Below are 21,693 nucleotides of genomic sequence, written 5' to 3'. Positions count from 1 at the left end.
TTTTTTTTAGCTCTTAATTGCTAGGGTACTAATATTTAGCAAAACATCAAGTGAATATGAAAAATGAGGGCCAATAACAACGACAAAGCAGGGACCATTAGGAAGTAACTGTCTGAGAATCCTAAGAAATAATACATGATCTTGATTTATAAGAGAGGGTCTATCCTGTTACTACAGAGTGAATAGGAAAGAAACAGTTTATACTCTTCCCCTTTATTAAAATTAAAAGCTCTAAAATATTTTTCATTTAAAATATAAGTTACAAGAGAAAAATTCAGCAAATGTGTAACACATAATTCTGCCAGGGCTCCACAGACAAAATTATGAGTATTCCATTGTTACCTCTCTGAGACCAATCATAAGTTCTTAGTATCTATCAACTTCCTGAAATTGTACTGTAAGTCAGAAAAAGAATATACTTAAAAAAATAGAAACGTCCAGTAGTATACCTTAGTACTAAAACTATTTTTTAAAAAGATCTAGAAGGAAAAAGGCAGTCCCTCAAGACCATGAAACAAAATAAGTTAGGCAGTCAGCAAGTAGAAAAATCTGTCAATTCTGTTTCTGGTACATGTTTACTTTAAAGAAGAAAATTTTTATATAGGCTGAGGCTAATATATTCAAGAGTATAAACATTTTTCCTTTGGATTACCTTTCTAAAACCAAACTTTTAAAGTATCATATTTCAGTTGACTAAAAAATATAGCCAAATCTGTCACAACACAACATAAAAGGTAATGGACAATTATAGAATATTTTAAATTAACAGTAACAAGCCATCTACATCAAACCTTGTTTCCAACTAAAACCAAAACAAAAGCACAACAATCCCGTAGTGTACCAAGTGTGTATTTCAATTTACTGTATGCAATCTAACAAAAATTTGGTCATAATTTACCAGATATACATAAATGATTTAAGTAGTAAAAGAAAATTCAGCTTAATGAGAGTAAGTTCATATCTTGAGAAAAAGTAAAAGTACATTAAGAATGTAAAGCCAAGTCCAGTTTCTATGCAATAAGTGAACTGTAGTCTAATAAAGCAGATTTAGGTGATTTTCAGATATATATCTTTTCTCTTTAATATATATTTATATATAGACAGATCTACCAATTGTAAACTATGGTTTTTTTTTAAAGGAGGGGGATAAATGGGATGAAAGAAATCTTTATACTATACTTACATATTCACAAAGCAGAACATTTTACGTTTAAAATACTTTTTCATTCATAGTATCTTTGCCCCACTAACGTCTACTTTGGACCCCACCAGAATTACATTTTACTCATTTGTCTAGAACATTGAGAATAAGATGTATTCTTCAGTCTTAAACAAAAATCAAACCAAAAAAACTATTCATGTCAGTTTTACAGTTATGTAGAAACTACAATAAAGTTTAGATGACAAAACTTGCATCTAACCATGTAACTGTACTTTGATTCAGCCAAGCAGAAAAACACCAATATCTAACATTAGACCATTGTTCTACTGAAATCAGAGACAATGAGGAAGGCTGTCTCTTTAACATATCAACTTTTTAACTTTGATCAGATGGAGCACCAAAAGGATTATGTCTGTCAAAGTGTACTTTGCATTTTTTCCCACACAACCAGCATAATTTAGTTACCTGATATAAAATAGGAAAATATACTCAACTTCTATTTAAAAGAAAGCTGAAAATATGATATCCCTCAATCTTATATAATATACAATTATGTTCCTGATAAATGTCGTGCATGTTAATATTGATTATGTGAAATGTTGCTGTGAGTTTAACAATCAGCTAATTCATCTGTCATCAGGCTAAATAAATCTGACAATTTCAACATAATATATCACCCCTTTTACCCTGAAGAATTTAGTTAATAGAATAATAAACTGTAAAGCCTCTCAATATTTTATTTGTAAGATTTTTGCAGATTGTTGAATCATAGCGACTACTAGAAAGACTACATATCAAGGTGTAGTGACTTTAAATAATTGAAAAAAAAATTATCTATCATAATTTCAAAACACTCAATATCCCGGTAAGTATGAAACAAAAGAGAATGCACTTTTTGTGTTCATTTTAATGATAAAAAGGGCACAGGAGTAAAAACCTGATATTTCACTTATATTGCATAACAAGCTAACCAAACTGGACATGAGGATAAATTATAAAACAAATCATTTTACTTATTGTTTCTATGAATTTTCTTTCGATTATATTTCTGTCTTTTCAAATAGGACTGAGGTATAGTACACTGGCAAAAATAAAAAGAGGCAAACAAGAATAGTGCCAAAGTAACAGATACCCAAACCGAATACCATGTCAGATAATGTCATATAGTAACCATTTATCAGATTAGAGCAGCAGGAGAAAGTTACTTCTAAATCATAATCATTTTAGTGGTATTTGTCAACTTCGCCACGGTCACTTTGCAACATCATTCTTCATTTGTGAAGTAGTAAAATTCATGTCAGAAAGGAAAGGGGGAACAGAAGGAGTCAGTCAGTTCATTCCAATAAATTACCTCTCCAGTTCTTACAAACATGTCCATCAGCACAAAATCGAGAAATAATACCCAAGACTAGAAGAGACTTGGTTTAAGTTATGAAGCAAATTAAAATGGAAAATACAGAAAAGTAGAACCAATGGGGTTGAAAAGGCCCCTCACTGAAAATCTGTATTAAAAAAAATAAAATTAATAAAAATAAAAATAGAAACAAAACTCTACTAGTACAAACTAGCCTGAGTGGTTTGATGGACAGAGCAATTGGGTCAGCTGTCACTGTACTCTCATAAATGGACTTCCTCATTCATGTTCAAGTGGCACATGAATGAAGCTCTTTAAGGACAAGTACTGTATTTTCATGGGACCCAAATAGTTACTGTAGATCCTATAAATAAAAAACATTTTCACTTTGATAACTGACTGAAGATGTGGGGACTCCATGTAATCCAACCACAAGGTTGTTTGCTGTACAGTCCTGTGCAAATATAAAAAAAATTTTTTTTGCTATAAGGCTTTGACCCTACAGTTTTCACAGCAACATAACTACCATCCAGCATGTACCATATTTTGCAAGCCTTCGAGTTCAACAATTCAAATTGTTGATTCATATTATGTCCAAATGCAGCATCCTTGAGGAGTATAGTGGGTCAGTCAATCATCTAGAGACATGCAAATATCTCCTGACTCATCCCATCGAGATGGCTCATTCTGATCTTCGCCATCATCAACCAGCTCTTCATCAGCGTCTCCCACTTCGTTCTCCTCGTATTCTTCATCCCGAGGGAAATCTGTGTCCTGTCCCTGATCTACACCTTCTTGCCCTCCTGGCTGTGATTTATCTGCACAGTCTACACAAACACCATAGCGTCGAGATCCATGTCTTATTCCAACACTGGCTGCTAACATGAAGATCTTCTTACACACCATACATTTGTATTTTTTATCCTTTTTATGCACCTAATTGAAGGGGGGAAAAATCCAATATAAGGATAGCAATAGACAATATAATGCATTTGAACCACTCAAATTAGCTTAAACCACCCATTTAACAACGAGTGAATATATGAAGTTCAGTACCAGTTCATAAATCACATTCTTTGTTTAAAGCAATTTAATAATCAATATTCCTTAAATTTGCAGGAAACAGTGTTAAAAAACCTTAAACTTCACTGACATAAATATAATTTATCTCAAAGATCACTTTATATTTAAAGTTACTTACCAGGGAATGTCTTTTTACATGTTCTCTGCGAGTAAACAGTTTTCCACAAATATCACAGCTAAATGATCTGACTCCCGTATGAATGAGCAAATGCCTTTTTAGTGTTCGTCTGTATTTGGCTACATAGCTACAATGAGGGCATTTTAACTTGTTCATGATTAGAGATGATTCACCTTTGAGAATTAAAAAAAAAAAGCACTTATTATATATTAAACAAAAAATCTTGCTATCAAAAGCTTGTCTATCTCTGAGAACAGGGGATGTTATATGGCTACTACTATCTAATTTTTTTTTTCTTTGTGAGGAGGACCAGCCCTGAGCTAACATCCAATGCCAATCCTCCTCTTTTTTGCTGAGGAAGACTGGCCCTGGGCTAATATCCGTGCCCATCTTCCTCCACTTTATATGGCACACCGCCACAGCATGGCTTAACAAGCGGTGCGTTGGTGCGCGCCGGGGATCCAAACTGGCAAACCCCAGGCCTCCGCAGCGGAGCATGCGCATTTAACCGCTTGCGCCACTGGGCCGGCCCACTAATGTTTTTAAAACCCAGAATATGGAAGCTTTTAGTTGTTAAAAATTATTTAAGAATTTTGTAGACGCTTAGTTGACTAATACTTGCCATTTTCCCAAGTTTCTTGTTTTGGCCAAGATTCGGGCAATAATCCATACTTGAAATCATTTGAAGCACCTGGTAGCAATCCATACTTGAAATCATTTGAAGTACCTGGTAGCAATCCATACTTGAAATCACTTGAAGGGCCAGGCATCAGACCATACTTGAAATCATGTGAAGTACCTAATACAATTTAGAAGAGATTTTGATGTAATGATGGTAATAAAGATCTGTCTCTTATTAGAATCAAAAAACAGAAAATGTTTATTTATATCTTATGAGCATAATGACAGAACAGCTTAATATAAAACAGTTAAATAAAAACTTTACATTTTAGTCTAAAAATGAGATGTCTTCATACTTTTTAATCCAAATTACAATATCCTGATTGGCAGGCACCTTAAATAGAAAATAAACTAAAGTTTAAAATACAATGCAACCAGAGGAAAAAAATTCAGTGAAATAAATCTGAATACTATTTAATGGTTTCGTGGAGGCCACATGCAACCACCCTTTTAAACACTGTATTTCAAACACCTTCAAAACAGAACTCACTCTTAATAGTTGCTATCCCTAACTATTCCAACACTTGAGACTACCACCCTGACGCCCAGCTGTAGAATTAGGACAGTCTCCGTATTGTCCCCAAAACAATCACATAATCTTAAGACTAAGTAGTTCAGAAAAATGGACTAAGGATGAAGAATATAAATACCTAAGGGAAACTAAGTTCTTGTATTATTATTAGACCCGTTTGTTGTTTCAGACACATTGCAGCAAGGTAACTGAACATTCTCTTGGGCGTTCATCAAAACCTCTCTTTCTAACTCCATCCTAAAATAAATGAAAATCCATAAGGTAGAATCAAAATAGAATAGTCATGTCCCTTAGGGTATTTGTGCCTGAGGATCTTCAGACTAGCTGGATAGGAATTATCTTCCTCTGGAGTTAATTTCATCTCGAATATGTATGTATTTCCTTGGATCCAGGAGTCCTTTGGCAGTGTCAATATATCCGGAATCCTCCATAGCTATTGCCACCCTGATCCAACTGACCATCAACTCTTGCCTCTGCATTATTTTCAGTAGTCATCAGTTTGTCTCTCAGCTCACACTGTTGCCTTCCTGGAGTCTGTTCTCAACAAAGTAATCAGAGAGTCTTTTAAAACTTGAAATCAGAGCCTGGCACCACTCTGCTCAAAACCCTGCAAGGACTACCCGTCTCACTCACAGTAAAAGCCAAAGGCTTCCCATAGCCTACAAAAAGCCTTATCTGATCTAGCCCTTGCTTCCCACTGGCCCCTTGGTGACTCTATGCCAACCATACTGGCCTTGATGCTCTTCCTCCATGGTACGGTGGCTCCCACATCAAGGCCTTTGTACTTACTCTTTCCTCTGCCTGGAACACTCCTTTCCAGAATATATGCATAGCTTACTCATGCAGCAACTTATTAATTTTCCTCCTATGGACACCATGGATTTTATAAAAGAATGCTTGCCAAAATGGGCTTTCTAAGAATTCATTTTCCTTTGTCTATTTGCCAGATACATTGCCTCTCTTAAAAATAAAAAGAAATTAAGATTTCCTCTTTGGTGAAAATATCAATACCCAACAATGTAAAAAGGTCTCTAAGGTATTTTAAAAATTGCACTTCATTACTATTAATGCAAATTGTTTTGTATGTGGGATACCTTCACCCACTTTTTTTAATGTTAGGAAAATCCTCTGAATCCACAATTACATAATTTAACTATAATGTATTACTGTTTGGGGGAAAGTTTTCAGAATCCTAAAGTGAAGCACCATATCTACGTGTGGGCTGGAGATTGGGATGGGGTGGTAGCTTGTGAAGGTGAATCTATCAATTTTCAGTTTCACATTTCCAAATAAAGTTTGAGCTTTCTGACTCACAGTTCATGTCCAAATCAGGGCAAAACAAAGCTCTGAGAGCAAGGACTGTCTGTGCCTCTCTTATTTACCTTAGTACTTCCAAGGTCCAAAACATAGCCCCTTCAATCACTTGTTGAATAAAGGTACCTAGCAAATGCTAACATGCACACAATATTTTTGACTTACTCAAAATACTTGGAAAGCTAACATTAGAAATCATGTTAGATATGCTTATATCCTCAACTAAATATTATTCACTACATATAACAATAGAGAGATAGAAGAATAGCCCTAAAACAAGGTATGAATTGATAATCTGAGATTCTGGATTCAAGATTTTTAATGCTTGAAATTCCATCTCTCTAGATAATGTACAATAAAGATGTAATAAAAAGCATCCATGTTAACAAGCAAGAAACATCATATCTGGAATACAAATGATAATTCAAATTTAGAAAGCCTCATCCCAAAATTTTCGTCTTTCATCAACAAGCCAGAAACACCATATCTGGAACACAAATGCTAACCCAAATTAAGAAAGCCTCATCCCAAACTTCTTTCATCTCTCCAAATTCTTATGATTACTTGTAGGAAGTATAAGAGCAATTTGAACAAAGGTATTGCCTTTCTAATTCAATACACTGAAGGATCATTAAGATCTACTTCAAAATTGTGCTTACTGTTCAGTAATACCCTCCTAGGTACATTATTCCATAATGGCAAACTAAGAAGAAAGCAATGTTTTCGAAGTCACAATCATAAGATAAAGGCTTATGCAAAAATAATAATGGATCAAAATGTCCCCTAAAGAGAATGACTCTAAATCAAGGGTTTACTTTTTTGAGAATGAGATAAATTATATGGATGATTCTCCACTGAAAACATTTATATGCACAAATTTAAAATTTTACATATGAATTCACATAGCCCAACAAACCCATTCTTGAACCAGATTTCTAAACCAAGAAAGCAAATGTGATAAAATATTTTAATCTCCCACTATTAGTGATTTTCTGTGCAAGCAAAAAGTCTTCAAAATTCAACTGAGCTGATCTGTAAACTGCTGATTTCAAAACCTATTTTTGTAAATTCTTTTCGACGGTTAGGAGAATTCACCTTAAGGCAGTTCCTTGAGAATTATGGCTTAATTTTGGTCAGCGCATACTGTATTCAGAAGCCCCTGGCAGTTTTCTGTAAAGAGTACCCCTAGCTGTCCCCCACCCATCAAGTTTTAATTGACATAATGCATTTAGTTGGTCTCCTTGCATCTAGTGGTTCCTATGCTTGCCTTTCACGGCATTAACATTTTAGAATCTGGGCTAGCTGGATTTGTCTGTTTTTTTCCCTTACGATTAGATTTGGGAGAAACATTTTGGCAAGAAAACTACATAGGTGACGTGTGCCAGCTAGTGCATCATGTCAGGAGGCACGTGACTTCAGTTTCTTTTATTACTAGTATTAAGTTTATTCACTTGGTTATGGTAACGTTCATCAGATCTCTTCATTGTAAAGGTATCTTTTCCCCCTTGTAATTGGAAGTGACCTGTTGTATGATACTGAGACCATGTGAATGCGCTATTACAATAAGCTTTCGTCCAGTTATCTTGGGATAAGTGCATCAACAGTGGCTTAACATCCACTGATGATCTTGAATTATCTCCTGTGGGGTTGCAAAATAGGTCTTTTTCCAATTCATCATTCTATATTTATTAGCTTGGCATTCTTCTGTAAAGAGAGCTTTCACCTTTCTAATTCACTCATCACATACTCATGTTATTCTTTGGAATATTCATAGATTCTTTGCCTTTATGTGCAGGACACTTTGATCAAAGTACAGTTGATACAAATATTACTATTTAGAATTAACATTTTCTATAGCCATCAACAACCATATTGTTATTTTACATCAAAGCTAATTAAAATACATTAGCCAACCATTCTCCTAATTACCCTTCTCGTTCCATCTATATACTAGCAGGAAGCCACAAGCTCTAGTAGTTTAATTACTTTTGATATTTAAGAGTTTTAGTAACTCGAAACAAATGACTCCCCAAACAAACCAGAAACACCTATCCATTTGTACTTACCAGGCTTCCCAGGTGTATCATAAACATAATCTGTCTACCACAGATTGAAAGTATTTACATATAATACTTTTCGTTAAGGGAAAGAAACTGCAGTAGGTCCTTAATAAACATGTATACAAATATTGCCCAATCTTCAAATTCTCTTGAATGTACTCTTGTTAAAATTCTACTGTACCTACCAGCATCACTTCCATCTTGACCGGAGCTGGCTTCAGCCAATAAACTTGCATTCACATTCCTATCACAATCTGGCCCTGAGAGTAGAGCACCATCCAGATCTGAAAAGGAGATACAGAATAATCTGTTATTTACAACCACACCATAGCCATCACCCAAAACACCATTCCTTTCTCGGAATTGTTTCTTATGCAGACTAAGTAGAGAGGGTATCTCCAAGAATTGAATATCTACTGTGTATTTAATGCTACAAGGCACAGAAGCATCAAACATGGTTTTCAACCACAAGAACACATGCACACTCAGCGGTAAGTACAGTGCACTACATAGGAATGAACTTTAGAGCCAGGGTGATTTAGTGCCCTAGCTCCACCTGTTACTGACTTGTGAGCATGTGCCTCAGTTTCCTCATATGTATCCACCTATATCATATATTTGATACAGACAATTGGGTAATACAAGCCAAGTGTTACAATTATGGTGTCTAGCACCCAAAAGATGGCTGAAAAAGGATACATAAAACATTACTGTTCCTGTATTGGTTCAGAAGTGAAAAAGACCAATTAAAGCTAGAACAGTAAAGGAAGACTTCAGAGAAGAGGTAATTCCCAAGGGTAAATCTTGAAATATGGAAAGGATGTGGAGAGGCAGCATAAAAAAGGCATACTAATGAGATGAATACTTTTGGTTCTAATCTGCTAATTTCCTTTGCATCTGTTCCACCCCTTCCATTTCTCTACCACTGCCTTAACTCAAGCACTCATCACTACTCTCCTGGATTAGCTACGTGAACCACTGAAACCGTTTCTTGCTCTCCTTGCTTCCAAAATACAGCGTTTGCTGTATTTGAGATCTTCATAAAACATATATTTTAAGTTGCTCCTTTACTTAAAATCTTCAATGATTCACACAGTTTTCAGTATAATCTTCAAATACCTTAGTTTAGAACACAAGTCATATTCAGGTTTCTGCTTACAAATCTAGCATCACCCCACTGGTACTATCATCTCCCTATCTTCTCTCTCAAATTAATTAAAAGTCTCTCAAGATATTTTTAAAATGCCACTTTTTTATGGACTCTCTCTCCTCCACCTCCCATTCGAGACTCATCTTTGGTATCACCATCCTGTACTGCTGCTCTAGCTTCCCAACACTCGAGGTAAAAAAACAAAAACAAAAAAATACTCCTCATCTTTACATAAGCAGATACTTACTTAAAAAAAAATTTATGGGGTCGGCCCAGTGGCACAAGCAGTTACGTGCATGCACTCCGCTGTGGCGGCCCGGGGTTTGCGGGTTCAGATCCTGGGCACGCACCAAAGCACCGCTTGTCACGCCATGCTGTGGCGGCGTCACATATAAAGTGCAGGAAGATGGGCACAGATGTTATTAGCTCAGGGCCAATCTTCCTTGGCACAAAAAAAAGAGGAGGATCAGCATCAGGTGTTAGCTCAGGGCTGATCTCCCTCACAAAAGACAAAAAAATTTATGGTGCAGCAAATAAATTGCAGTATAGTCATACAATGGAATACTATCCAGCAATGCTTCTAGTGTATAGTTTAAAACACAAAATCACTGAACAGATCTGGCACTTATATACTAAGAGGCCAGTAGGATTACATAATTGCTTAACAACTGAGAGAGAGAACAGTATAAAATGATCCTCAGGTCATATAGAGCCCCATAGGCCATGGTAAGGATTTGGGCTTTATTCTAAAAGCAGTAAAAGGATTTTCAACAGGGACTTAATTTCATCTGCTTTTAAAAACTATTCTTCGTATTGTATAATTGAATTAATGGAGGGCAAGAGGTGATATAGGGAGACCAGTCAGGAAGCTTCAGGTGAGAGCAGATGGTGTCCTTGACTTGCTTGATGGCAGTGGCAAGTGGAGGAAAGTGGATGAACTTGGGAAGTGTGGGAAAAGAACTGATAGGGCTTGGCGACAGATTGAATATTGGGGGGGGGGGATAGTACCGAGGGACGTTTCTAGCCTATTCTAATGGCAGCTAGGGCACCCTGGAAGAGGACCAGTTTTGGGGGGAATAGGAGGTTTAGGAAGTTTAGTTTATGAACTTATTGAGTCTGACATGCCTAAGAAAGAGGTAGTATGATATGTTTGAGGTAGGGATGGTGTTAAAAGCATAAGTTCTAGATACCGCCTGGGATAAAATCTCAGCTCTGCCACTTCCCAGCTGTGTGACAGCTGTGAAGCAGGTTATTTTGCCTCTCTAACATAGAGGTTCTCAAAGTGTAGTCCCTAGACCAGCAGCATCATTTGACCCTTAAACTTAAAGGATCAAATGAGATAATAAATGAAAAGTGCTTAGCTCTTTGCCTGGCATATGGCAAACATTCAAAATTTTAATTATTTTTTTTCGTTTAAGCTTCCAAGTGGAGAAATTCAGTACCAAAGGCTATAGATCTGTGCTTGAGGTAGTAATAAAAATGTTTGAGTTGCCAGAATATACATGGTAAATAAAGCAATGGAATGAGCCGATAAGACCGTGAGGAAAAGCCTATGACAAATACATTGAGGAATCCTAGCATAAGTTAGAAAAGGATATAAAAAGACTTCAGCAAAAGAGTATTTCAAGAAGTAATCCACTGTGACAATGCTGCCAGAAATTCAAGATGAGGACTGAAATGTGCATTCCTCTCATTTCATTCAGTAAATATTGAGCACCCAGGTGGTCAACTGGTGATCTCAGGGAGACTGACACTGGCAGATCAGCGGGGCAAGTGAAAGAGTAGGAGTAGCTTATGTTGTGAATTGAAGATGATGAATTACCAGATACAAAACAGACAATTTGAGAAATCTGGCTGTAAAAGAGTGAGAAATAAGAGTAAAAAGAGTTTTAAGGTGAAAGTAAGAAACATATTTAAATACTGAAAGGAAGAAGTCACTAAGAAAACGAGAAGTTAAAAGATATTGAAGAAACTGCAAAGAGAAGGAATTATCAATTTTGTAAGATTCCTAGGCAATCTGGTATCCAGAAGCATACATTTGAGCACTTCAGAGCGACAGCAAAGACAACCAGTATAGAGAGAGGGAAGTGTGAAGACGGGCACTTGAGGACATTCCAGTTACTGGCTTTTACACTCTCTGTAAAGCAGAAGAGTGGAACGGGAGGTCACTGCCTGCAGTAAATGGGCTGGAAGTCTGGACAATGAACAAGGAGTTGAAGGGGAAAGCAGGAACAGTAAATAGACTCCTTCACCTGTTCCTTGAGAGCAGGGATACTGTTTAGGTTTTATTTTCCCAGTATTTATCACAATGCATGACAAATAAAAGGCTCTTCAACAAATGTTGTCAGATGTTGGCTTGAATATTCTGCCCTTTGCAACCTGTATTACTAGTCTAGTTTTAATTAATGGTATTTGAAGACTAATTTCTCAGTTTTCTGGTGTACGATAACACTAAAACATATCCATAAACTGAAAACAGTTAACTGAAATTTAGTGGCTTTGTTTTCCTATGAAAAGTTAAATGTATTTCAATAATCAAAAAATAACATTTAAATCATTATCCAAAAATTTTACTAGGTTTCCCAATATCTTTTTTAAAAAGTCATTATTCTAAAGTGTAGAGTCTGTTCAAAAGATATTTCTTAAAATTCTGCCAAGAAAGTTTGTAAATACAGGGTGTTCCTCAGCTAGTTCTTAACATAGACATTTCCTGTCTCCTACTCTACCTCTAAAGTATTAGAATTCATTTGTGATGTTTAATCCTACATAGACACCAAGTACAGAGCATCTCAACATAAAAGCGTACTAGATGGCAAATGTATTCTTCCTGGGAACAATATTTCCTCTCTAAACCAAAATCACACCCATGCAACAGATATTAAATCTCTGAACAGTACCAACTACTTGGCTCTTGATATCAAAAACAAATCTCAAAATAGGCGAGCTCTTCCAGGATGACAATACATAACAGCATGCTTAACTCAGGAATCAACACATATAATTACATCACTGCTGCACCTTATGTGAAACCCGCCAAACCACCTAGCAACTCATTTTTTATCAGTTATGTTGATGTGAGTGGGTAGAGCCAGGCAACCAACCATTAACTTGATACAGGAATGAATTTTGCTTCACTAGGAAGCAAAAGCAGTTAATTCTTAATCATCTTTTTCTCTAGAACTATAGGATTAAAAAATAAACTCTAATATACTTGCTTTTGTGACACTCATGACCTTCTTATGGCAACTTTTCACTTCATTTAAAGTTAGCAAAAAAGGCTAAGATCTCTCTGCAAACAACAAAAGACCTTTTCGAAGAGCTATTAAAACATTAATCTCACAAGATAACAGCTACCTTTCTGAATGGTAGCAGGTATATGTGTGCTATGTAATACCACTGAAATGATCAGGGCTAAATGATCAGCCACATACAATTTCTTTCATTTTTACAAAGGTCTTTCCCCAGGGAACAGGTAAAAGCAGACCTCTCCCCAAAAGAACACGCTAACAAAACACAGATTTTACGCATCAAGCAGTAAGTCCTTTTGTACACGCTATCTCATTTAAATTTCACTATCTATTGATGTAATAAAAGTAAGACAATTCTTATCCTCAACTTGATGAGGAAACTAAGCTAAGCTAGTGGCAGAGTGCTGCACTATTTACAAACTGTATTACACTGCCTCCTGATAATATATTATGAGCACAAAACCTGTGTGCCTGCCACACAGCAGGCAATCAAAACAACCGTACAATTTGCAGTACTGCAAACAAGAGCGCAGAAGTAAAGTACACTCATCTTAAGCTAACTTTCCTAATGATACTTGATGTACTTTTTTACTAAATGAACAAAGTTAAACCTTACCTATACTGTGTGTTAAACCAGCATTCACTTTATTAACTTTCTCTTCATTTAATAAAACCATCTCCAAAATCTTAAGTGTACCTAGGCATCAGCTATCACTGTTCTTTATAGTAATACACTTGTCTATCTTTAAAGCAACCTCCTTAGAATTCATTTTTTTATAATTCTGATTAACCATGTATTGCATTTTTAAAAATGATATTTTACTCATGGGTTTAAAAACACCTGATCAATAAGCAATGCAAAGAGAATGAGATTAAAAAGAATGGTATATTGGGCCAGCGCCATGGCTTAGCGGTTAAGTGCGCGCGCTCTGCTGCTGGCAGCCCGGGTTCAGATTCCGGGCGCGCACCGACGCACCACTTCTCCGGCCATGCTGAGGCCGCGTCCCACATACAGCAACTAGAAGGATGTGCAGCTATGACGTACAACTATCTACTGGGGTTTTGGGGGAAAAAAATAAATAAATAAATAAAATTAAAAAGAATGGTATAATCTCAGTCTCTACCCCCCAAAAATCATAACTTTATTTTCTTCACATGGAAAAGAGTAGCAATATTTCCCCACTTTACAAGGTTGCTATGAAAAGTGACATCAGTATATGAAAATACTGAGTAAATTATAAAGTGCAATGTAACTCAAGGTGTCGTTCAGAGAGGTTAACTTTGGTGCTTGTGGTTCCAGGATTCTCTTGGACCACAGTGGGCCAGCAAGGCTTCCAAACCATCTGGTGAGTGAGCAGTCCAGCACCTGCCTGGGAGTGCTAACCATCCTATGTTGGGAAGAATGTCTCCCTGATCAGACATGAGGGAGGTGCAGACTAATCCACATTTTCTTAAAACACAAATATTCATGAAAAGAATGAAATATGAGGACATCAGAAATCAAGGTTTTAGAAATAACTAAAATGCCATTGTACAAAAACTCTTAAGAGACTCTACAGTAAGATCTATTAGCTTTTGCTTTCATAAAAAAAATATACCAGCATCAAGTTTCTCTTCTCTGAAGACAAATAGTTTCAGAACTAAGGTCTTTTGTTTTTTCATAAACAGGTACAGACTGTTTTCTCTTCATTCATTCGATCGGGTTTTTTCCCCCTTTCAGTGGAAAGTAAATTCAGTTGCAAATGTATTATACAAAGCACACTTAACAGTTCCTGTAGCAGCCTAGACTCAACAAATAGTAGTTTCCATTCACGCCCAAACTCAAGTCAAGTGACTGCCTCGTCTTACTTAGACTAGGCTCCGCTGTTGTTCTTTGCACTACTCAAACAAGGCTGTTATTTCTGCCATTACTAGGCCGTAACAAGTCTCCAGGTTACTCCCCACTCCAATCCATAAACAACACCATCCAAACGTTTTTGTGTTAAAGACAAATATAAACAAATTGAATCTCTAGTTCAAACCCCTCATTGCCTCCGAGCCTGTAAAATAAAACTCACAATTTATTACCATGTAAAACAAAGAGAATCACAATCTGGTGCTAACCTATTGACCCAATCTCATCTCCCTACTACCCTCCTCTTTCTATTCTTTTACCACTTATCCAATTTCTTGCCACCCTGTAGTCAGTGAATGCCATTTTCCCTCTCTGGGCAAACCGCTACACCATATGAGATCCAACTCTGTTGCTGCCTTCTCTATGAAGCTTCCTCCAACTCTTCTGAGCAGTCAGGAACCTCCCACTGCACCCCCTGCCATACTTCTTATTTTAAGATTTATCACATTGCACTGGGTATGTTTCTACCCGACAGCCATCCTATTGCGAACAAGGTCCAGGTAAGGGACTCTTCTCAATCTTGACATCAACACCATATGGCATGCTTATTAGTTTCTTGGATTTAAATAAAAATTTTATTACCAAATTTCTTCTTATATTATGATGTGGAAAGCTACTTTGGAGTCCCAGAAAAATAATATTTGGTTATAACATATTTTTCTGGAGAGTAAGCTTTGAATGAAAATTTTACACTATCAGGTCACCCCAGTATATTAAGGCTGTGTCAGAAATCAAAAATTCAGGGGCTGGCCCAGTGGCTTAGTGGTTAAGTGCTCGCGCTCCGCTGCTGGCAGCCCAGGTTCGGATCCCGGGCGCGCACCGACGCACCGCTTGTCAGGCCATACTGTGGCAGTGCCCCATATAAAGTGGAGGAAGATGGGTACGGATGTTAGCCCAGGGCCAGTCTTCCTCAGCAAAAAGAGGAGGGTTGGCAGATGTTAGCTCAGGGCTGATCTTTCCTCACCAAAAAAAAAAAAAAAAAAAAGGAAGAAAAATCAAAAATTCAGTTTTATAAAAATGCTCAGATTGACACTTATAGGATTTAGACAACTTAATACCCTCAGCAGGCAGAAGTCACAAAAATGCTTTTATAACTGATCCACACAAGGCTTCTTCAGTACCCAGCTTTAGTCTGGCCACACAAATTCTATTTCTTTGTTTTTTGTGAGGAGGACCAGCCCTGAGCTAACATCCATGCTAATCTTCCTCTTTTTTTGCTGAGGAAGACCAGCTCTGAGCTAACATCTATTGCCAATCCTCCTCCTTTTTTTTTTTTTCTCCCCCAAAGCCCCAGTAGACAGTTGTATGTCATAGCTGCATATCCTTCTAGTTGCTGTATGTGGGCCATGGCCTCAGCATGGCCAGAGAAGCGGTGCGTCGGTGCGCGCCCGGGATCCGAACCCGGGCCGCCAGCAGCGGAGCGTGCGCACTTAACCGCTAAGCCATGGGGCCGGCCCACAAATTCTATTTCCTTAGGGTTCCTAAATTATAGGTAATAATCATTAGTACAGCCATCTCTTGGGTCAAATATGGCAGACAGGGAAGGAAAGGAACACTAGGAAGAGGAAAAATAAAGAGGAAGCGAAAAAAAGATGGCAGAATATTCCTACTACCATATTCAATCATGTGCCATATAACAGCATTTTGGTCCATGACAGACTGCATATACGCCAGGGGTCCCATAAGATTAGTACCAGATAGCCTAGGTGTTTAGTAGGCTATACCATCTAGGTTTGTGTAAGTATACTGTATGATGTTCGTTTGACAAAATCGCTGAATGACACTTTTCTCAGAATGTATCCCCGTTGTTCAGCAACCCATGACTGTAGCTGCCTACTTATCATCCTTTTAAGATTAAATATTGAAGAATCTTATGTATTGGTATATTTTACAGCCTTTAACTACTGGTGGACAATTATTTTCTAAAATGAGCATCAGGTCTTCAAACCATTTAATACCCGACTATAACAGTTTCTAAGAAAAATGACTTAACATTATCACTTGTAGCTCATCCTTCATAGCATACTCAACCAAAAGAACGCCTGAAAGGTAGAGCAGAACATCTGGAATCCCTCATGAGAAAGAAAACTAATCCGGGTCCATAAATCTGTTTCCTGAAACGCTTGGGGTAAGATGTAGAATGCAGACATTTTCAGATTTTAGAAAAGTAATAACTGCAACACCCCCAGTGGGGTGTAGGGTAGCATGCTGTAACTAAAACAGTATTTCTGCAACAAAACATATGGATATTCATATATAAGGAATTAAGTAAAAAATACAAATAGCTGGTTTTGTTGCCAACTGGGTATCAGGTTTGTTGCCAAAATGATTAAGAAAAAGGTTTGGGTAGTTTCTACAGCTTTCAATATGCAGAATTATGAAATTTTTCCCTCCTTCTTTCCCATTAGAGACATCATACGGGATACACTCAAGGCTAGTTAAGTGTCAGAACTGAGTCCAAAGCCCAAATTTCATGGTTTTAAAACATATTTTAAATAGTTCATACAGTAAATTTATATGGCATGGTCAAAATATTAGGAAGTCTCAAATCAATCTGGCCAATTTTCAAAATTGTAAAAATGTAATAATTTAAAAAATTTGATCATGTAGGAAGCATTTCAAGTTTCTGAAACATCTGAAAGTAACGCCAAATATTAATTATCACCCAAAACACAGAAGGCAGAAGTACTGTTTAGTAGATAACTCTAATTAAAGAGTTTACTGCAATTAGAAGTAATAATTCATTACTTCAAATATACTCATAAGGATATCTTAAAGGATATTTAGTTTGAGCATTCTTTTCTCAGACTTGTTTTCTAAATACTCAAATTATATGCTCTTTAACCAGATGGCAATTATACAAATTGAAAATGAAAAGCTTAAACCTGATTTTTAACTCTACTTAAAGTAAAGATTAATAAAAATTTACAAATGTTGTAAAGCTGTTTTTCCACCAGAAGTGTAGATCAGAGAAAAGAATTTTTACTTAAAACAACTCTAAACTGGGGCCAGCCTGGTGGCGCTACAGTTAAGTGCATGGGCTCCACTGCTGGCGGCCCGGGTTCGGATCCCGGGCGCGCAGCGATTGTCAGGCCATGCTGTGCAGCGTCCCATATAAAGTGGAGGAAGATGGGCACGGATGTTAGCCCAGGGCCAATCTTCCTCGGCAAAAAGAGAAGGATTGAGGATTGGCATTGGATGTTATCTCAGGGCTGATCTTTCTCAAAACAAAACAAAACAAAACAAAAAAAACGGGCCGGCCGGGTGGCATGGGCTGTTAAGAGCGCGCGCTCCGCTGCAGCGGTCCGGGGTTCGCCGGTTCGGATCCGGGTGCGAACCGACACACCGCTTGTCAAGCCATGCTATGGCAGCGTCCCACATAAAGTGGAGGAAGATGGGCACAGATGTTAGCCCAGGGCCAGTCTTCCTCAGCAAAAAGAGGAGGATTGGCAGATGTTAGCTCAGGGCCGATCTTCTTCACACACACACACCAAAAAACTCTATATCCTTCAATCAACTAAAACCACCTTGCATCTGAATACTTTTATGGCATTAAGAAAAATTTCAATCATCTGTACAAAATTATATTAGCTTTTATTAAATACAAAAATCAGGGGCCGGCCTGGTGGCATAGCAGTTAAGTTCCCGCACTCTGCTTCGGCCTGCGGTTTGCAGGTTCAGATCCCAGCGCGAACCAACGCACCACATGTCAAGCCATGCTGTGGTGGCATCCCATATAACCCATATAAAGTAGAGAAAGATGGGCATGGAAGTTAGTCCAGGGCCAATCTTCCTCAGCAAAAAAAGGACTGGCAACAGGTGTTAGCTCAGGGCTAATATTCCTCACAAAAAACAAACAAATAAATAAATATAAAAATTAATGATATAATCTACTGCTGCATTTACTAGAAAATGCTTTTGAGGAAACTGTCCATTATACTACATGGTGTCAACTAAACAAAACCCCACTGGATAAATTCCTTTCAGAATTCAGTACCAGAAAAGTCTATCATCCTGCAGACCTGGCGTGTTTCCTTCTTTTGAGAGGCTGCTTAGTATCTTAGAGCCAATTAAAAGCTTAATTAGAGCCACCATATTAACACCCTTAACAAGTGCACAAAACTTCTTTATTGCTAAATTTTATTTGTATTTTGCTAGTCTGTTTATCAGCCATTTCAAAATCTTTGTTTCAAAATGAGCTATGTATGCATGTAAATAAAATGTATGTATATACATGCAAAGTACAGTTATTTACAAAGGGTGCAACCTGCTAGTGTGACTGGTATAAATATTATAAAAATCTAGACTCAGAAAACCATATTCCATACGGGTCCAGAGCATCAAAAGATCAAAAACAGGATTAATATCTGACTCGTTCTGATTAAAAGCAACAACATACGTGAATACACTTTCTAAAACATTTCAGGCATTATTTTTACTTCTAAAATTTCATTTCTAATCTTAGACTTTTATTTACCTTATTTGGCTGAAATTTATTTTCCGGTTGTGAATCACCAAGACAATGATTTGAAATTCACAGCAATTCATTAATGACACTTTTTTTCCTATTTTATTACCCAGAATTTAGTTTTTCCTGACAATTATCCCATAAACCCAATAAAACAGTAAAAAAGAAGTTTCTCACCTTTCCTGAGTTCTACTTTCAAGTATCCTCATGATTATCAAAAATGATTTGAAGCGAATCCCAGTGGTGCGTCAAATAACAGATATGCTAGCCTCTTTAAGACTGAAAAACTACCATCTGAATAAAATCCCTGATATCTGTGGGTATACTTTCTTATCTCAATATCTTAAAACCTTTCTTTATGAGGCATCCAAACACCAGCTTCAACATCATGTGGCAAGAAGACAACATCATTCAGAGCTGTGGTTTACAAACTGCAGGCTTAAAAATCTGGGGAAGTCACAGTTCCTACAAGGGATCCACAAATCCAAATACGATGCCAAGCACTGCTTGTAGACTAAATGAATAATTCACTATGACTTTTCAGAAGTTTAGGTATAGAACTTTAAATTCATTTAAAGGCATTTATTTTACTGAAATTTTTCACTGTTTTCTCGATAAATGGAAATTAAAGTATAACCAGTGATGTGGGGTTCATAAAAATGTTTGAAGTTTTAAAAGGGACTCATTTTTTTAAAACCTGGGTCTACTAGTTTATTAATGGCAAGGTTTTAATGTGAGACAGTCCTCAACATGAAACCTGCCTCTATTTTTACTGGCTGAATGACCTTGAGAAAGGCCTTAACCTTAGTAAGCACAGACCCACTGTGTTATACATTGGTCAGAACTTGCCTGCAGAATTGTAGTCAATTCTGTGCACAAAATCTGAGGGTGAAACAAGCTATGTAAGACTATAAGAAAGACAGTAAAAGGGTTTGGAATTCACAAGGTAGGAGGTACAGCACTCAGCCTAGAAGGAGGGGACTTTAGGGGAATTTTTTAAATGTCTACTATCTGAAGGGTTATCAGGTAGATTAGAGAGATTAGAGGTTAGGCGCAGATTTTACTACTCAAAATGGCAGCATTAGGAAGTTAAAGAGAAGCAAATTTTGGCTCAATATAAAATAACTTCCTAATACTCAGTCAACCTACACTGGAATAGGCTGTTTCAAAAGTATTTTTTTAAATATTTCAACAAAATGTCAAGCTGAGGCTCTGAGACCATCTATCTAGAATTTGGTAGAAAGTACACTGCACTGGAAAACTGACTTTAAATAACCTCAATAGTTTCCCAACTTCAAGGGGGGGACTAAGATGACCAAGATAGTTGTGCTTTTATGTTCATCATTTAATTTTCATAATAATCTTATAAAATAAGTACTATATTTTAAAGATGAGGAATCTGAGGGTAAGAGTTTAACTTAATTTGATCATGGTCACATAGAGGGTAAGCGGCAGAGCTCATTTTCAAATCCTGACTCAGTGTGGACTCTTTCCTCTTATTAGTGGATCTCAACCTTGACTCACAGTATAATCACCTGTAGAGCTTAGAAAAATTCCAATAATCAGGCCACATCCCAGACCAATTAAATTGCAATCCCTAGTGGAGAGACCAAATCATCATGGTCTGTAAAGTTCCCAAGTGATGCCAGGAGCAGCCACGATTAAGACCCACTGCTCTATTCCAAGGGTTGGCAATAAAGTACTGGAAACATTCATGTCCATTTGTTTACATATTGCCTATGACTGACTTCATGCTACAATGGCAGATAAATAACTGACCTTATGACCAGCAAAGCCAAAAATATTTACTGTTTGGCCCTTTACAGTAAAAATTTGCCAACCCCTGGCTCTATATCATATTAAGTCCTAACCCTAATACTCTTATATAAGACTCATTTTCTGCCACTGAATGAAGTTGGATTTAGAGGCACTAAAAAGTTGTAAAAATTTTAACAGCTGGAATGTAGTACCTTACTGATACAACCAAGCTTGTGAGTTAAGCAAGGTTCATCAGTTACCAAAGTGATACCAATGACATATTAAAATTATAAGATATAAGAGAGAAACTGAAAGCATATTAGACTACCAAAAATTAATTTATGATAGACCTAGTCCACTGATACAACCTCAGCTAGGGGTGCTTGCTAGGGTAATCGCAAGTAAAATTATTTTTGAAAGTGCAAACTGGGGTTCAATATTAGTGTTTTTCTTTTCTTTGAATTACTCCAATTATATGGGGCATTAATTTTAAGAATGGGGTAGCTCTGATTAGTTTTGCCAATCAACTACTACCCTCCAAAATCTGCTTATTCCTTAAATTGTGTGTTGTATATGTACTTAAAAAAACACTAAATGTTTTTTAGGGTTCCCACCATACTAACTAAATGATTAATCTATGTAGCAGAAAGATAACATAGCTCAAATTTTTGACAATTGCTTCAAGGTCTTTTATATTAAAAATTAAGCCAAAATAAAGTGCTGTTAAGAAAGTCTATCTACCCTTAATACTTTAAAGAAATTGCCTCTGAGGTTTTATTGCTAAAGACTTGATAAGTGTGAGGGAAAAGATCAGTAAATAGTACTCATTATGCATGCATGCTGATTTAATGTATGTAAAATTTCTATCAAC

General features: G+C 36.8%; 1 protein-coding gene across 1 annotated transcript in view; it reads right to left on the bottom strand.

Moving 5' to 3' along the window:
- Positions 1-833: 833 nt before the first annotated feature.
- ZBTB10 (zinc finger and BTB domain containing 10) overlaps positions 834-21,693 on the bottom strand; it is a 33,555-nt gene continuing 12,695 nt past the window's right edge. Inside the window, exons 3-6 of the mRNA XM_058528935.1 lie at positions 8,490-8,588; positions 4,340-4,516; positions 3,718-3,890; positions 834-3,452 (exon numbers count right to left, since the gene is read on the bottom strand). Coding sequence (XP_058384918.1) covers positions 3,147-3,452; positions 3,718-3,890; positions 4,340-4,516; positions 8,490-8,588 — 755 coding nt within the window. The 3' untranslated portion in view covers positions 834-3,146. The remainder of the gene's footprint in view (positions 3,453-3,717; positions 3,891-4,339; positions 4,517-8,489; positions 8,589-21,693) is intronic.

The sequence above is a fragment of the Diceros bicornis genome, chromosome 33 (genome assembly GCF_020826845.1).
Source record: "Diceros bicornis minor isolate mBicDic1 chromosome 33, mDicBic1.mat.cur, whole genome shotgun sequence".
NCBI lineage: Eukaryota > Metazoa > Chordata > Mammalia > Perissodactyla > Rhinocerotidae > Diceros > Diceros bicornis.
Note: the sequence above shows the minus strand (reverse complement) of the source record. Positions and strands in the feature narration are given on the sequence as shown.